General features: G+C 37.3%; 1 protein-coding gene across 1 annotated transcript in view; it reads right to left on the reverse strand.

The window, feature by feature from the left end:
* SORCS2 (sortilin related VPS10 domain containing receptor 2) overlaps positions 1 to 17,777 on the reverse strand; it is a 612,056-nt gene that overhangs the window by 67,066 nt on the left and 527,213 nt on the right. The window contains exons 10-12 of the mRNA XM_026054819.1: positions 13,213 to 13,392; positions 6,027 to 6,173; positions 4,539 to 4,641 (exon numbers count right to left, since the gene is read on the reverse strand). Coding sequence (XP_025910604.1) covers positions 4,539 to 4,641; positions 6,027 to 6,173; positions 13,213 to 13,392 — 430 coding nt within the window. The remainder of the gene's footprint in view (positions 1 to 4,538; positions 4,642 to 6,026; positions 6,174 to 13,212; positions 13,393 to 17,777) is intronic.

Genomic DNA, 17,777 nt, shown 5'->3' on the forward strand with positions numbered 1-17,777 from the left:
TGCTGAATGGGGTGGGTGCCCTGGTGACGAAGGATGCAGAGAAGGCAGAGTTACTGAATGCCTTCTTTGCTTCAGTCTKTMCTGSTVAGGCCWGCCCTCAGGAACCCCAGATCCTGGAGGCAAGAGAGAAAGTCTGGAGGAAGGAGGACTTTCCCTTGGTGGAGGAGGAGTGGGTTAGAGATCATTTAAGCAAACCTGACACCCACAAGCCAATGGGCCCTGATGGGATGCACCCACGAGTGCTGAGGGAGCTGGCGGATGTCATTGCTAAGCCACTCTCCATCATCTTTGAAAGGTCATGGAGAACAGGAGAGGTGCCTGAAGACTGGAAGAAAGCCAATGTCACTCCAATCTTCAAAAAGGGCAAGAAGGAGGACCCAGGGAACTACAGGCCAGTCAGCCTCACCTGCATCCCTGGAAAGGTGATGGAGCAGCTCATCCTGGAGGCCATCTCCAAGCATGTGGAGGAAAAGAAGGTGATCAGGAGTAGCCAGCGTGGCTTCACCAAGGGGAAATCATGCTTGACCAGTCTGATAGCCTTCTGTGATGGAATGACTGCCTGGGTAGGTGAGGGGAGAGCAGTGGATGTTGTCTCCCTTGACTTCAGCAAGGCTTTTGACACTGTCTCCCATAGCATCCTCATAGACAAGCTCAGGAAGTGTGGGTTAGATGAGTGGACAGTGAGGTGGATTGAGAACTGGCTGAATGGCAGAGCTCAGAGGGTTGTGATCAGCGGGACTAGATGATCTCCAGAGGTCATTTCCAACCTCAGGGATTCTGTGATTTTCAGGCAATGAATAATAAGCTAAAAACTTGTGGTTCATAAACTAAAAGTCACAGTGTAGAACAAGCATACAAAGAATTTGTGTTTAAATGTCCCAGACAGACAAGTTTTGCTCAAGCAAACCGAAGATGTGTTTAGCTGTGGACTGAGGGAGTGACTCACACTATCAGAATATAGGAACATGTTGACATGAGAAAAATCTTAGAGAATGGCAGTATCTTCACTCCAAAGTGCACTGGGAAATGTTCTGTCATCTCCCTATTCCTTCATCCTTTTTTGTAGTGGCATCATGGTATGCTACTTTTGTGAAAGAAGACATAAATTTATCACAATGTATAGAACATATTTGGGCCAGATATGACAAACGGTAAACTGAACTCCTTCCTCAATTCATGCTAGCATGCAACACTCACTGTTTGCTTGATTTGCCATCTGGACTGGAGGCTAAGCAGAGAATCACAGTAAACTAACACCTGAAAAATCTACACCTCTTTTAACATTTTTCATAGAGAAGCCCTTCACAAGTTTATAGTAATAATTTACACATCAATTGACACACATTTCGTAGCTTATGCTGTGAAAAAAAGAAGCTGTTGCCAAGATTAAAATGAAATGTAAATGCAAAATACTATAACATTCCTTAAAGGGAGCAAACTAGTTATTTCAAAGAACACTTTAATGTGCAGCTATAAAATTTAGTATTCTGTCTGCACAATTTATATATATTTATTAGTGAAAATTATGCATTCTTCAGAACTATTTATGCAACTTTAATAGAGTGGAATTTTTATTCCTAAATGTGACTTTAAGAAGATGCAATTTAAAAAATCCTATTATTGTATCTTTCCAGATGCTCTAGGCATTAATGCTGTTCTCCATTTAATTATTCTTTTAAACCAAAACAATTTTCAATATTCTCAGTGCTCTGATTTGCAAGCATATTACCAAAAATATCCATAAGTCACAGGTTAGGTTTTCTACTATCACAAACAACTGTGTTATATAATCTCTTTATAAAGTGGCTAAACTCCATGTTAAAGAGATTTTTTTTATTTGTTTGCTTGATTAATAACCACACTGCTCTCAGTAAAAGGCTGAACTTCATTGCTCTTACAGTTAGAAACTGTTCTCCAATTTCCAGTTCTTTTCTTGTTTACACCATATGTTAGTTAAACATCTTTTTACTACCATTTGTTTCCATTTCATGGTTGTACTTTCAGGAAAAAATGGTATTTTTTTATTGACCTTTGTTTTTCTCAGCTCCTAAGGTTCCTCTTGTAAATAGAATCTCCATTTCCAACAACTTCCAAGTAGACCTTCTTAGAATCTGTTCTTTGTTCTTGAAAACCGATGACCAGAATTGTACAAATTGTTACTAATAAGGTTTCTCTATACTCTTTTGCCAGAGTATTAATAATTTGCTCTCTCTGCTGGCAATTATTTACCTACCTCACCCTCAGATTACACTTCCATTTTTCACAGCATAATGCACTGATGGTTCACAGTCACACTGTGATCAACTGACATACACAGATTTTTATCATCTTCTGCCATTGCAGAAGATGTGCTCTTACTAAATCATAACCGTAAAATTCCAATAGTGTGTGACATGGCCCAAATGATCTGATTTCTGCATGTGTTAAAAAAACAGTACTTCTGTTGATTTGCATATGATCATCAATTTCGAGGATCAGGCCAAAAGAAATTCAAGCTCCTTGTGTGTAAAGTATTTCTGATATGAAGTGTAACTTAATAAGGATATGAGTTTTGCCAGATAAGACTGAATATGTGCACTGAATCTAGATGACCTGAGCATCCAAGTAATATAAATGCAAGTCAAAATCCAAACTGACTCAATTCTTCTATTTGCAAGGGGCATGCAGTTGCTCTTTAGAATTTTTAGGAAGACTCCAGAATAAGACCCTAATGCTCTAGTTGCATATACACGACCTTCTACCAGAGGAAGGATGTACTGCATTACTGGGCTTTGAGTGATTGGATATGAGTGATTGTGCCTCTCTACCTTTTCAATTCCATTTTAGGTTGAGCCACAATCAARTCAAATACAATATATCAGTCCAGCTCTTAAAGTTATCTGGATATCATCAGAAAGGCTGCCTAATGTTCATGCTGAGGAAAGCTGTTGACAAGTTTACCTACCAGGCATGATGAGACAATGTCACAATGATAAAAACTCTTTCCACTGTAGGAAGGAATTAAGTGCAAGGTACTCTCCCACAACCTGCCGTCCCTAACATCATCTCAGAGGACAGTGTACTCACAGAAAAACCCCAACCAAATGAAAACAAACAAATCTCAAAAAACATCAACTCACCACATCAGAATAGTGCAAGGATAGGAAAAAATGAAATACAAGTAACAGATTCATAAATTAAACCATCTTGGTTAATTTGCTACTAAAAGGCATTCAAGTATCATATGAGGGAAAAAATAAGAAACTACATTAGAATAGCATAGCTTTGGAGTGCCTTTGTAGAATAAGAACATCCTTTGCAATGGAAGTTATTTTCTTAAACATTGGAATACATGAAATGTGAATTAAACACCTACTTAGATACTTCACAGAAATGTATTGACAAAGGTACTTTATAAATTCTTAGTCTCATTCTTGTCAACAAAAATGTAGCAGCATTTCACCAGGTGAAATGCTCCCTTGAGTAAAGTATTTTAAACTCCATTCACACTAGAGGAAGACTTCAAATCCAGTCATGCTGCAAGTAATGGCAGAAGTCTCTTTCAACACCAGATATGCTTGCCTCGATTTTCTCAGTAAATTTTCAAATGAGAAAGCCTTTTATAAGACACTAGTGTAAGAGAAGGCAGAATACATTAATGATTAAAAATAAAAATATATTCAGGAAAAGAGAAGCACTGCATGCATATATTTCACTGAAACATGATCTATAATATCAGAATAAAACAATGCAATTTAAGTATACTGAAAAAGCTCTTAGAACAGTTAAGACATGATATCTCAGTAATTTTGAAAAGAAGAAACACAAAATTAAAGAAACACACAAGTAAAGAAACATATAGGTGAATTAGAAGTATACAAAGTAAAACAAACTTGTGTGAATATTTTTCATAATGAGTGGTCAACATTCCAATGGAATTTCTTCATTAAATTTCACTTAAGAGTAACATGGCCCCCTATATACATTATAATGCAGAACCCACAACTGTCATTATTGACAACACACAAGTATAYTTGCCTCTTTTACTTCATCTCTCTTTAGTCAGAAAGGAATTAACAAATATTTTAAGACAATTATCTGTATCTAGTCTTAAAGACCAAAGGCTTTGCTATTGCTCAGATCAGATTATTTTCTGATTATTTATCCCATTATTTTTGATGGATTTGCTGGGCTATTCATGATGTTGGAGATGGTAAGACCCTTCACTCCACTTCCAGAGAAAAAGAATGTAGGACGAGTCATTCAGCCACTGTCACTCCTTCATACCACACTAATGGAGGAAGGACATATACATGTAACAGCGAGGCACTACGTATCCAGGCAACTGTAACAGATCTGTGTTAGGAGAAGCAACTCTCTGACTTTAGTTACCTTTTATTAAATCATTTGATCAAGTGATCCCCTAAAGCAATATTCTGTAGAAAAAAAACATATTTTGGCAATATTTAGAGCATGGGCAATGTTATTGTTCAAAAGACTAGTTCTACAAAGAACACCATCCACATTTCAGGTCTTAAAAAATACTATCATGCATTTACCTGCCCCCATTATCAGCCCCGGTGCAGTATCCTTTGTATGGACTGTTCCTGACACATATGGATTGTCTGCCCAGCGGAGATGGAGGTGAAGGTAGCAATCAGGCTTGTGGGGTAAGAAGAAGACAGTTTTAAAAAAAACTGGTAACAATTATGCTTTTATGATAATGAAAGCACAATCAGAGAGTAGCTTCAGTGACGTATGTCTTTTTAGAGAAAGAGAATGGCTTTTTCCCATGCAGCAAAAGTCCAGATTGAAACATTAACCTGCGTGAACTAACAAGAATCTCTGGTACTGTCTCTTTAGTCAGCCGTGGTCTCAGCAAAAAGGTCTGCAAACTCAAAGAAGTTAGTCCTTGTGACAGCACAAGGGCTTAGAAACTCTGAGTAACAGCAACAAGTAATTGCATGTTTGTTTGTCCCAAGTTACTAGCTAAAATGACGATTAAAAAAACCTATTTGTACTGAAATTTCTTTTCCAGAAAAGAGAGTCATATGCAAAATACTGTAATGACTTTTGGATGCATCTGATCATCTCCCCTTGCTATCAGCTTCCTGCTTCCTGCTCTTTCTACAGTGTCGCCTGAAAGTCATTATTGCTGCGACTGAAATTTGCAGCAATCTGGCCAGCAAGTTCACCAGAAGCAGGTTGTCAGGAGTGACCAGGAGCTGGTTCCATCGCAGTTAGCATAAGTCCTTCTAATAATTTCAGAGAGCTCTGGATCAGGCCCTGCAGGCTTGAACCATGTATTGCAGTCCTGAACTCTTCAAAACGGAGCCAACAGCATCCCACCTCCAGCCTTCCATTTCTGCTATGTGGAGAGGGATAAAATCCCTGGCAGTGACAGGAATAAGGGAATTTACTTTGCCCAGCAATGCAGAGCTCAGAGTCCACAGGAGCAAAGAGCCAGTGAGAAAAATACAGGAATACAGCCTGACAAATAAGAAAATATTATGGGTAGCTGGGACATGTAAACAAACTGAAATAACATCATTTCACAAAAACAATAGGCTTTTTGATGGAATTAACCATGTGGTGTTTACTCTCAAGCAACTGTCAAGAATTCCCTTTAACAGGGTTATCTTGGTTTAAGATGAACAAAAATATGAAAGATGGAAACAGAAAAGGTATTCRTAAGCTATATTTGTTTGATGAAGTGCCCCTTATATCCAGACAGAAATGACTGTTGTTATGATTACCCTGAACTGGGTTTTATGGTTGACATACAAGAAAAAAATGTCCACTTTGTGTTACATCAGGCTCTAAAATAAGGAATGCAGTGCTACAGACAGTCATGACTACTCATTCTAAAAGATGACTGGACTAACAGCTTGTGAAACCACTGTTCACATAGTGCAGCTAAACTTGTCTGTCAGTTTAGCAGGTAAACTCAGCACAAAGCTCTTAGGCTGTCTAAACTACTGCATGTCCTAGCATACAAATAATTCTTGTGCACTTTAGACAGAGGATAGGTTAAAAGATCCACTTACAGGTTTGCAGTTTGTTGGTTTGCCATTCATATCAATGTCTGGGGGGTTTAAAAAATCCCAGTCACGGCCTTTGTTGTAGGTTATTAGAGTTGTAACTTTCCCATCAATYTTCTGGTTGGCCAAAAAGACTCCTTTTACACCTCTGACCTAAAGCATAAGTGAGAGACAGTTAGTGATTAGTACATACACATCTTTTCAGCAGGATTATTCTTGATTAGCTGTTCTTTTGTGGCTCTGAACAGTGTACTTAAGGTAGTTTCTCCACTAGGAAAGTGAATGTTACTAAAAAAAAAAAAGAAGGAAAGGGAAAAGGAGAACAGGAAAGGGAGAAAGGGGGAAGGGGAGAATGATTACTAACTGTTTTTCATTTCTAAGTGTATTTAAAAGGATATATAGTTCTCTCAATGTTAGAAGTCTAAGCAAATTACATGCTGTTCATAAAACTAAATGCAAATGATTATGATAGCATTGCCTGATAGTACACTACCGTTAAAATTTTCTAATATATTTCTGCATTTTTTTAATACAGGCATTTTAAAATGTTATACTGTAAATTACTTAAGCAATTTGTAACTGTAACTTGACTTTTACACTAAAATCTATGAGTCTACACATGTGAACACATTTACAGGCATGTAAGTCTACACAGGAGCAGGCCCTGTACCACCAATGTTAACATACCTCCCATGTGTCAAGGGTAGCTTACTGTGCTTGTTTCAGTATTTAAAGGTAAACAGAATTTCTCTACTTTTTTTCTGAACTTATAAACACTACTTAATATATTATTATCATTAGCAATTCCAATTTGACTGTCAGTTTTTAGTTTTGCTGCATGAATTTAGTACTGCCTTTATTTTATTTATGTTTGCTTTCCCTACATCAGAGGTGAGAGCATGAGCCAGTATAAAACTCTACAGACCAATATTTGTTACCTTTGATATATTTTTTAAATGTAGATATTTATTTAACACAATTTTTGTAGGGTTATAACTTATGTGATCCACATATAAATAGTGCACAAATATGCTAAAATCATATAATATAATATAATAGCTATTAAAATAACACTGAATTAGGAAGCATGGTTGCCTTTTGTAGTAAATGCAGATAGCTCATCTGGGGAAGAATGACTGAGGTCTGACTCATGCTCTCAGGCATTTAAAATGCTTCCACACCTAGACTCCCTCCACCTGCTTAACCTCTGAAAGAAAGGTTACAGGCCCTCTCTTCTCTTGTGTGATTATGATCCTTATTAGAAAATTGTTACAAGTCAGAGTATCAAAGTTAATATGGATCATTTTAGAAGCACCCTGGCAGTAATTGCACCTTAGTATGTTTAATTCTAGGTCTAACAACATCCCTGACCTCAGCCTCAGTATCTAAACTGAATGATATTCTACGGACTTATTTTTTTATTTAATACAAATAAATAGAAAACTGAACTGCAAAGAAAAAATCCATATAAATCTTTCTGGTGTTCTTTCATCTGATGACTCCCACTATGGTGTAAAGGATTACTAGAATATCTTAACATTTGTTTGTGAGCAACCTGGGTCTAAAAAATGAATTACACCAGGCTTATGCCAGTTTTGCTCCAGGGGAGGATAATACAGAATCAGGCCCACGCTTTCACTTTTCCCAATGGCTGATTTTGCATTCTGTGCCTTCCATTATTGTTAGTGCTACTGCAGAGCCAAAACCAATATAATAGCTACAATTGAGGATACCATCTTTTATTATAGGCTGTTCAATGGAATATCTATGCTTAAAAAAATTCTCATTTGCACCATACCTGCTGCTATTCTGAATCATAAAGCAGGCTTTTACCTTTGTTTACAAGTTAAAAAAACAAAACAAAGGCAGTACATAGTTTCACATATATACAGAAAGCTATAAGAGTATAGCTGAGTGAATGAGACTATACCAATTTACACCAGTCAAGGTCTGGCCCTAGAGACTTGACTAGGTATTATGGATCAGAGTATACTCAGCTCTTTGGTACTTTGCACGATCAGTATAATGTGTTTAAGAGGCAATTGGTCAGTTAAAATGCATAAATGTCCTAGAATCTGTTCAGTCCAACAGTCTGACATTTCCACAAGAAGCGTCAGTCAAAAACTGTGACTGGCCAAGACCTGGGGTTTTTGAATGAGGAAATGCTTAGGACCATAATTTTGCCAAGCAGATGCCTATTACCTTCCCTGGGTCAAATACAATGACTCAAGAGGGAAAAGTTCTGCCTGTAATGACCTCTAATGTTCTATTTTGTATAGASTTCAATTTGAGTCATACAGGTAAAAGTAAGTGCATGGGCCTCACCCATGGAGGTCAATATATATTTTTTCCCTCTGACAAAAAAAGTCAATATTTCTAAAATCAAAGACATGAAATCAATGTTAATATGGTAATACCTTCCTCATAGTTATGAGACTGCAAATTCTGACATTTACTTTAAGTCTTAATATTCCACCTAACAGCATGAGATGATCTTGTATTAAATATGAAGGATTCCTTAAGAGAAGATATGATATAAAGCATGGTATGATATCTGTGATATTACAGAGTTTATAAATGGTGCCCGTTTGCCTTGGGACTGTTTACAAGGCTTCTTGAATTTTTGAAAAATTCTTGAAAAAATTATATCAACTTGGCCATTTCTAGCATAGTTTAGCTCTCCAATTTGCAGATGTGTTGATATTTAACAAAACTGAGTTATTACAACTAAATGTACAAGATAGCCAGCTCTTTGTGTGATCAGGAATATTTGCTCCTTACTGACACGATTCAGTCTTGGACTTATCATTACTTTTTATCTGAAATACTTAGTGTTTCTTTTTTTTCTGACTACCAGTTATTAACTCTCTGACATTTAGTTTAACATAAGTCTGCATTCAGGCTGAAGAGAGAACATACCTACTAGCAGGGTACAGATTTGATACCTATTATTCATAAAACATGTTTTTTCTAAAGAACTGAAAAAAGCTACACAGTTATTCTCTGTATTTGAATGGTCAGTTCTTATTCAAACAGTCAGTTAGTTATGGTGATAGCATGGAACCTGGAAATTTATTTACTGATCAAAAATAGATTTTCCTAAATAATCTAGCTGTGTACAAAGTCTGTACAAGGATGTAAATACCTTAGTCATACCCAATTCTTCCATCAAGTGCCAGAGTCAAAAATTGTTATCCTGTGAACTTAGCTAGCAAGACATTCTTGCTACCAAAGTTCCCTATATGTCTGAAGACTTGATTCTGAGCATATCCAGCTCCTTCYTGACATTCATAAGCAGGGTCAGGCACAGAAAAACTCACAGAGCTGGTACTTTCCTCTACCTACTTTGTTTGCAAGACAGGTTGGCTTACTTGTCCAGGATGATGGAAGCTCAGAATCATCTCCAAGTCAAAAATACTACAGCAATAAACTACTTTGCAGTGCAAGTTAGAAAAGGAAGGGAAGGTAAGAAATGAGGAAGCTGAATGCTTTTCTTCTGAAGCGATTTCATCTTGCTGGGGAATTATTACATATTCTACCTTCCAGAGACAGCACAACCATGTATATGACTCAAATGCCTAGCAGTTCAAACATTTACTTGGAAAGGTAGACTTGGGCTTCAGTTTCTGTGTAAATATTTTTTGCAGTGAACATAATATTAAATATTTAAACAATAATTAGATCAGGGACTGTAACTGAAGTTTCCCTCTTCATTTGTGGATGGCCTAAACACTCAGCGCTGTATCATGAGTATTTGTATCTTCTCTCTCTCTTTCTCTCATTCTTGTTTAATGAACATTTAATCATTCCATATAGTCATTCAATGAGAGTCAGGCTTAGAGTGTTCTCCGTTCCCACTCCCATCCCTAACCTAACCAAGTTCTAGAGTAACCGCTCATCTCCAGAACATGGGAGGTATGAGTTTGAATCCCATCAGGCACAGAAAGGTCATGAAAAATTTTTCTTCCAATGTCCCAGTTAACTACCTCCTGCTGCTTTAAAAGATGAAAGCTGGCCAGTACTGCCTTTAGCAGTTTTATTTTGAATAAGAGGCATAATTCCTGCTAGAAATAAGTTTGTAGGCACCTATCTTTAGAGAAAGTTCAGAACTATGATGCTTGGAGTGGTGCATTAGCCTAATATAAATCATAAAAAATAATAACTAATATAAAAAGGTGTGAAAGACCTAAGAGCGGCAGCTTTAAAACACCACACCCTGTGCAGCATTTTCTATTTCAACTGTCCCATGGTCTATGTGAATTCACATCTGACTCTTTCTGTAAATATCATAAAGCCTACATGTCAAAGTTACCTTTTGGATTCAGTTTTGATGCCAATGCACCAAATCTGATTCAGTTCACCAATATAAAATTCTGGTATTAGTACCTTCCTACAAAGAAGGGAGAAGATTCACATAGCAAATAGGGTGCTGTACAAAAGAACACTTTTAAACATTGTGGAGTGTTCAGCTACTCTGAGTAGTCCAGTAGTTACCTAAGACAGATGAACACAAAGAAATTCAAAAGGGTCTTTTCTTTGACTTTCTTTGGATTTTCGGATTAACTCTTGAAACATCTATTTTTCAAAACAGTTCAGTGGTTAGTGGTTCCCCAATATTTTAAGAAAAACCTTTGTGCCCTCTAAACCTATTTTCCAAATAGTTTTTCTGTTATGAATGTGTATTCTGTGGCACACTAATTACTGCATTGTTCGGTTTATTCCTAGTAACCGTTGAGTAGCATTTTATCCTGGTTGGTACAAAGCTGTAGTGTTCAGATGGCCCCACAGAAATACAAAAAAATCAGCTATACAATATTAGTTTGTGATTAAGATTTATATATACAAGACTTGCGGTTTGGGGGGAAAAAATAAACATGAAAAATGAGTACTGTAACTTGTGTAGCTCTTACCCATATAAGGAGTCATAACAGGATCAGCTATAAAAGTATTACACTGGTATGTTCATTTTGCAAATATATGAGTCAAATTTGTGACTGGTTAATGTTGGCAGCACTTGATACAGATTTCAAGACTATGCTCCTTTTGGATAGTCATTTAATACTCTACCTTTTTTTTTCTTTCCTTAAGACACACACTTTGGGAATTATTCCCCATTCACATATGCAGTGAGATCAGAAAAGAAATACAGCACAAAAGAGATAAAGCATACAAAAGTGAATGAATGCAGACAGGTGGAAGCCCACAAAAGATTTTATAACAGATGCATGAGTAAAAGATGAAATGAGGTCAGTAAAAGATAATGAAGACCAACAGTGCAAATTTTAAGCAGAACTATGCATTGGCTGAAAGAGAAATTCTCAAATCCATTGAGGATTGTCTCTGTGTTGTGTTGAAGATTCATCTTCCAAATATGAGATATTTGCATTAAAATGCCCAGAGAGAAATCCCAGAGTAGACCAAAAAAATCCCATCCCCAAGGACTGCAACATGTCTTATCCTTATTAGCTATTTTGTGTAGTGTAAATAAATCATACATTACTTCTAGATATGAGTAGATGATCACATTCTAGTCAGGAAGATGAAGAATAATTATTTACCCTACAAGCTATCTGAAAGCTGTAGGCTTCTCATTGTAAGCAAATAAAATTGTCCACTTACAATGTAAATCTATTCCAAAAAACAGCTTTGAAGAAATGGAATTGTGTGGTTTCATGTCTATTGTCTTTCAATTACTCTTTATCATGTGCACATTGTCTTTTTAATGCAGCCCTAATCCAATGTATGCCCATACACAATAATCCAGGATCTCTCCCTCTATTGCATTAACAAATCTGCCCTCAGTAACATTGTGAAATTCTTAAATCATTAATGAAACTGAATTAAGTATTTAACTCTGTAGATAAAAGAACAGCCAGGGGTGGCATCTCTGTACAACCTATTTGAGAATACATGCTCCAGGTGATGCAGGGAGAAGAAATTGCAGCAGATTCCCTTTTAGCTCTGCATCCTGCAGGTGCAACCAGAAGCAAAAACAGCAAAATAATGCTCTTTTAAATCACCCTGTGGGAATGTGATTACACACAATGTATAGCTTTGCTCATTAAGAAGCCACCTCATTTCTAAACAGAGACAATCTAGAAAAAAGATCTGTGCCTACACTGGTAATGATACACCTGTCTGTTTTACTACAGCCTATTCAAAAAGAAAAGCCTAAACAAAGTTGCACAACATAAGGGGGAAAAAAACACTATCACCTTCCCCCACCAGTAAGAGTCTATTTAGAGCCACTAGTCATTTAGCACCTGTAAGTATGACTTGTATCTAGAATTACTTTGAACCTTTTCCAAAGAAGTCTGCTGCACTTGGATTTTTTTTTAAACTAACAGCATGAGTATTAGAGAGTAATAGCGGCCAAGCTGGGTCAGACCAAAGGTCCACACAGTTTAACGTCCTGACTCTGATAACGGCCAGTACTAGAAAGAACAAAAACCGGGCAAATGTACACCTTATTACACTTAAATGTCATCATCAACAGGAACAGAACTGATGACAGTTTGTGTCATTCTTCAAAAATGCTCTATTCTTTAGTGTTGTATTTTGACAAATGCACCAAGTTTACAATACAAGACAGAATTGATTACAGGAGAATTTGTCTCATAGCAAATACTGGTGGCACAAAACACCTACTGAAAGCAAGCGGACTTGCTGTCCAATAAAAATCTAATTTTGTTGTTTTTTCACTTGTCAAAGCTGACACACAGAATCTAGCACAAGGCTCACAGGATTTCTATTTAAGACCCTACTGGCTAAAAATGTCCTAGTCTAAGTCAGAAAGTGCATTAGTGAGTCACCTACCAGCAAAAAGCTGTACATAGGCAGATGCGTAACTTCTTACTTCATCAATAACACAGTGTGCTGCCAACTTCACTTTTCAGCACCTAAAAAACCCCCCAAAAAACAAAAAACCCTCTGCCAACCCTGGTTTTGCGCATGCTTGGAACCCTATACTACAAATTTAGTTCTCAAAACCCACAGTGCATTAGCATGGAAAGAAAGAAAATTATAAATAGTAATGAACTCTATCAAGAAGAAAAAGAGCCTTGTCTTTTTACATTAACAATAACTGTAAAAAAAAAAAATCACTAACATAAAATTAATTACAATAAAACTTCACACAGATCACACATTGGAAGAGATAAGAAGGGAAGAGGGCTTCTGAACAGCATCCTACCTCCAGAATATCTATCAGGACATTCTCTTCTGGTTGTTTGGTGCTCCGGACATTCTCTAGCAGGATGGAGTAGTAAACACCTTGTGGGTCAGACTGGTACAGGTTGTATGTGTCTGTCTGGTACCACTCCTGAACAGCCACAAATACCTGGTTTTCATCTGTACTGATTATCTGTAAATCCTGTAGAAAAATAAGATACAAAATGACTCTTTTTCCCATCACCTGTTTTGCAAGCAATAATCTAGCCAGGAATACCAAGGGGAAAAAAATATCTATTTGAAAGTTCAGTGACAGTAATCTCTCAACCTGATACTAATAAACAGACTGTACCCCACCACTCCAAGATGGCCAGTCACTGCCTCCTGGCTACAGGTTATCATAGGGAATGCAAACCAGGCTAATGAAGACCAAAAATCATGAAATGTGTGAAGACTGTGATCTGCTTTGGCTTTTCTGCTGGGAGTCAACTTCTTGAACAAAATTCACAGTTAGTGGGTTTCAACATAAAAAGCTGCTGCCAATTTTGGCAATTTCATCGGGGCTAAGAGTGAAAAGGAAAAAAAATATAGTGAATTATTTTCCAAGATCTGGATGAGAGCCAATGAAAAATACATATGTTCTTAAACATCATAAACAAAGAAAACAATCTAAAAATAATCCACAAGTACCTAAAGAAATAAGAACTACTTTGGTCAGAGTTCTTTTTGTTTTCCAAGCTCCTTCACTCTAACCCTTTTAGAGAAAAAATGCATAGCTGGGGAAAATAATTTAACACTAATATTAAACAGAAGAAATAAAGCAGGAAGTATGAACACTGAACTAAACTTAGCAAACAGAAAATAGGACATGAGTTTGCAATAGCATATGGCAACAGAAAGGCAAATATTGGGGCTACGTAAAAAATGACATTTAGTCATGGAGACAGAAAGGTTATAAACTCTTTCTCTGTAACTTTCTTGTTACTTCAGCTGGAATACTGTATGCAGTTCTGTTCACCTTATTACTGGAGAAATAACTAACATGATGGAATGAATATGAAATAAAGCTACCAACATGTAAAGAGATAATGAGTTTGGGGAAAATAGTCTTTAAAAAAAGTTCAACAAAACAATGTCATAGACCTCTTTCTAACAGAGAAATAGAACAAATTCCATAAGAATCCAGTTCATGCTAGAGAAAAGATGAGTATGTACAACACTGAACACTGGACAAAGCATGGCAGTCATACTATAGGCAAAATACATGATATGACTGAAGCATTTAGATTAGAAAAATTAATAGAAATAAAAGTACACTGGAAAGATTTTTAATATAGACAAAAGATGGTTATTAAACAACTAATCATTCAGTCAAATTCAAGTTATTTTTATGTATCTGGCACATTTCAACACAAAATAACTTAAGTGAAGAGTTCTATTGTCTAGACAGTTCCCTATCAATGATAGATCTCAAAGCCATTTCCTAAAGTTGAAGTCTTTATACTAAGGTAGATTTTTATTTAGCATCCCATTAGTAGACCTCTTTTTTCTTGTACTCAGAAATTACCCCAGAACAGAGAGTCTGACAGAAGTTTGATTCTTTCAATCTGAGTACTAAAAAGTGACTGTTTCGGCACAGAAATGCCAGCAAAACACTACAATTGATCCCAACAGGTTCTTTAAAGAGCCTCTTAAAGGTACAGAACTCTTCATCTGCTTGCCTTAAATCAGGTTAATACGGGACTAGGTAGTCCACACTATACCACAGCGAACACTGAAGTTGCCTTTTCTTTTACAGCCTGAAAATAGTTCCTCTGCTTATCCAATAAACGGGGATGGAAGGGGGAGAATCAAATGAAGGAGTAAAGAAGGGTAAACAGTACTTTTTTTTCTACTTCCCAAATGAAAAACTGTAGAAAATCCTTAACTCCTGTGTTGCTAGAGCTATTAGAAAGCTTTCAGCAAAATTATCAACTACATTATCAAAATAAAACACTTGCACAGTGCCATAAACAAAAGCAAAGCCTTACTTTTCTTGCCCCACGTACTTGGAATCTAAACAACACTTAAAGAGCAAATGGAAAATGACACATAGGATAGAAGTGCAAAGAAGAGAGCCTGAGTACTGCCTGTAATTAAAAATATACAAGGAGGTTTCAAGGAACAACCATAAAGGAGGAAAGGTAAGATAAGCAGCAGGACTGCCAGAAGACAGAAGAGTTCACAGGAACAAAGGCACAAAACTGAGTCTTCGCTCACATAACTGTGCTGACTTCTATAGTCTTATTTCAGGTTGGTTTGGTGTAAAAGAGAAAAGAATCTAACATTTATCAAGAGAAAGGTAAACAGCGGGGCCAGGCTGCAGCGGCTGTATGAGGTGGCCCTTTGGCACAGGTGAGGGCAAAGACAGGCCAGGACTAGACACAGTTCTCGTTCCTCAGGGTGTGGTGGGAGATGCAGAGGATTCCTACAGAACAGTGTGGAAGCAATGAAGAAAGAGCCAAACTGTGTGTGGTGCAGAAGGGCAGGAAGATTAATTTTGGACAGACTGGAGGGAACAGGTGAAAGGAAGAAGGGTTAGATTGGAGAAGTTAATTGTAACAAGTGAGAGTTTACTTCTCTCTTGGCTATAATTGTTACTAAGAGGTTTGTACACTTAACTTGTTTGACACACCATTTTTTTCCTGAGGCAAGAACCTCACAGATCCTGATTTTAGCAAGTGAAACTGCCTTTCAATTTCCCTGAACTTTGTTTTTTCCATTCAGAGTTTACGCTTTCAGACTTCCAGTTCAGCTTTATCACTATCTAACAGCAATTCTTTTTTGTTTCCCTCAAGAAGCAACGGTCCTTCAGTTAGACTGCTTTGCAGTAATCCTGCAGAACTCTTTCTGCCCGTAGTCATGATAAAATCCTCTGAGAAAATTAATTGATGAAGTAAGGAAAGCTGCAAATTTCATGCCTGATTCTTAAACGTTCTTTAAACTCCCAGATGACACAGACTGTTTAACTTCAGCTACAACAAAGCTAAACTAAAACCCTTTCGCTTTCACGCCACTCTCTTACCATTCCTATGCTGGAAAACTATAATTAAAAAGAAGAAGAAACTGATCAACCAATACAGAAGCCCAGTTCTCTAACACTTCGGCCCAGCTCAACAGATGATAAGCACCTGAGGAAGACAGGATGTCAGCAAAAACTGCTAGACAGAACTTACAGTCACTAGAGAGTTAACTAGTAAGACACCTGAGAGAGAAAAAATATCTTGATTCAGGGAATGTCATTTTTTATTGTTTTACCTAATTCTTGGTCACAGATACTACCTTAGGCTGTAATCTCTGCAGATTCTATAAGTAAAGCATTCATTCCTTGATTATTTCACACTTGGATTATCATAGTCACCTTCTTCCTGGACCCCCTGTTTACTCTCTCCACATTCTGCAGGATATTCAAAGCCCTGCTGATCATCTATTTTTTTTCCATAAGCTGGCTATTCACACATTTTCTCAAATTCATTGATAAGCATCTTCTTGGCTAATTTAAGAGCTCCTCAGGATTTGAAATGTCAATGTGTATCAATGYGTACAAGTATCTGAAGGGAGGGTGTCAAGAGGATGGGACCAGACTCTTTTCAGTGGTGCCTAGTGACAGGACGCGAGGCAATGGGCACAAACTGAAACACAGACGCTTCCATTTGAACATGAGGAAATACTTTTTCACTGTGAGGGTGACAGAGCACTGGAACAGGTTGCCCAGAGAGGTTGTGGAGTCTCCTTCTCTGGAGATATTCAAAACACGCCTGGATGCAATCCTGTGCAATGTGCTCTAGGTGACCCTGCTTGAGCAGGGGGGTTGGACTAGATGATCTCCAGAGGTCCCTTCCAACCTCAGCGATTCTGTGATTCTGTGAAAAATTCCTTATTATCACCTATCATTTGTTGGTGTTTATGTCTAGGATGCCTTTTTATGTACACACAATATTTGAGCTCTTATCCTTTCCCTTCTACTTTCAAATGAGAGAGTTCCTGCACTTTCAGGTGCTCTAAGGCAGAATCTTCCTCCAGGTTTGCCACACCAACCATGCCATTTCCTCTAGTGAAATTTCTGCATGGACATCCTTTCTCTCATCTCTACCACTTTACCTTTGCTCTGTCCGTTCTGCCTTGTTCCTTCTGATCTCCCATGTCTTGCTGACCCAAACATCCATACATCCACTCTCTTGCCATTTTCACTTCTCTTTTTTTTTTTTTAATTTGTTTTGCAAAGCTCACTAACAACAATCTATATCAGAAATAAACCACCATTCCCAAATACAATCCCTAAGGTCAGCCAGCCAATTTTCTCTTTGCTTTGTCTCATCTTTTCAGGTTGCAAGCTCTTGTACAATTTTGAGAATACTACATATACTGCTTGTTGTATTGTCCAAAGCTCCTTTTCTTTACTTCTAAAACTCTGTGAAACTTCTCAGGTTTCCTACGGTGCTTCTTAAGCACTATTTTCTGCGAATTCCTTTGTCACAATGTTGCCTTCACCCTCCTCTCTATACTGCGTATTGTYAGACAAAGCACAGATTTCTGTATGATCATCAT

This window comes from Apteryx rowi, unplaced genomic scaffold (assembly GCF_003343035.1).
Source record: "Apteryx rowi isolate R43461 unplaced genomic scaffold, aptRow1 scaffold_97, whole genome shotgun sequence".
Lineage (NCBI taxonomy): Eukaryota > Metazoa > Chordata > Aves > Apterygiformes > Apterygidae > Apteryx > Apteryx rowi.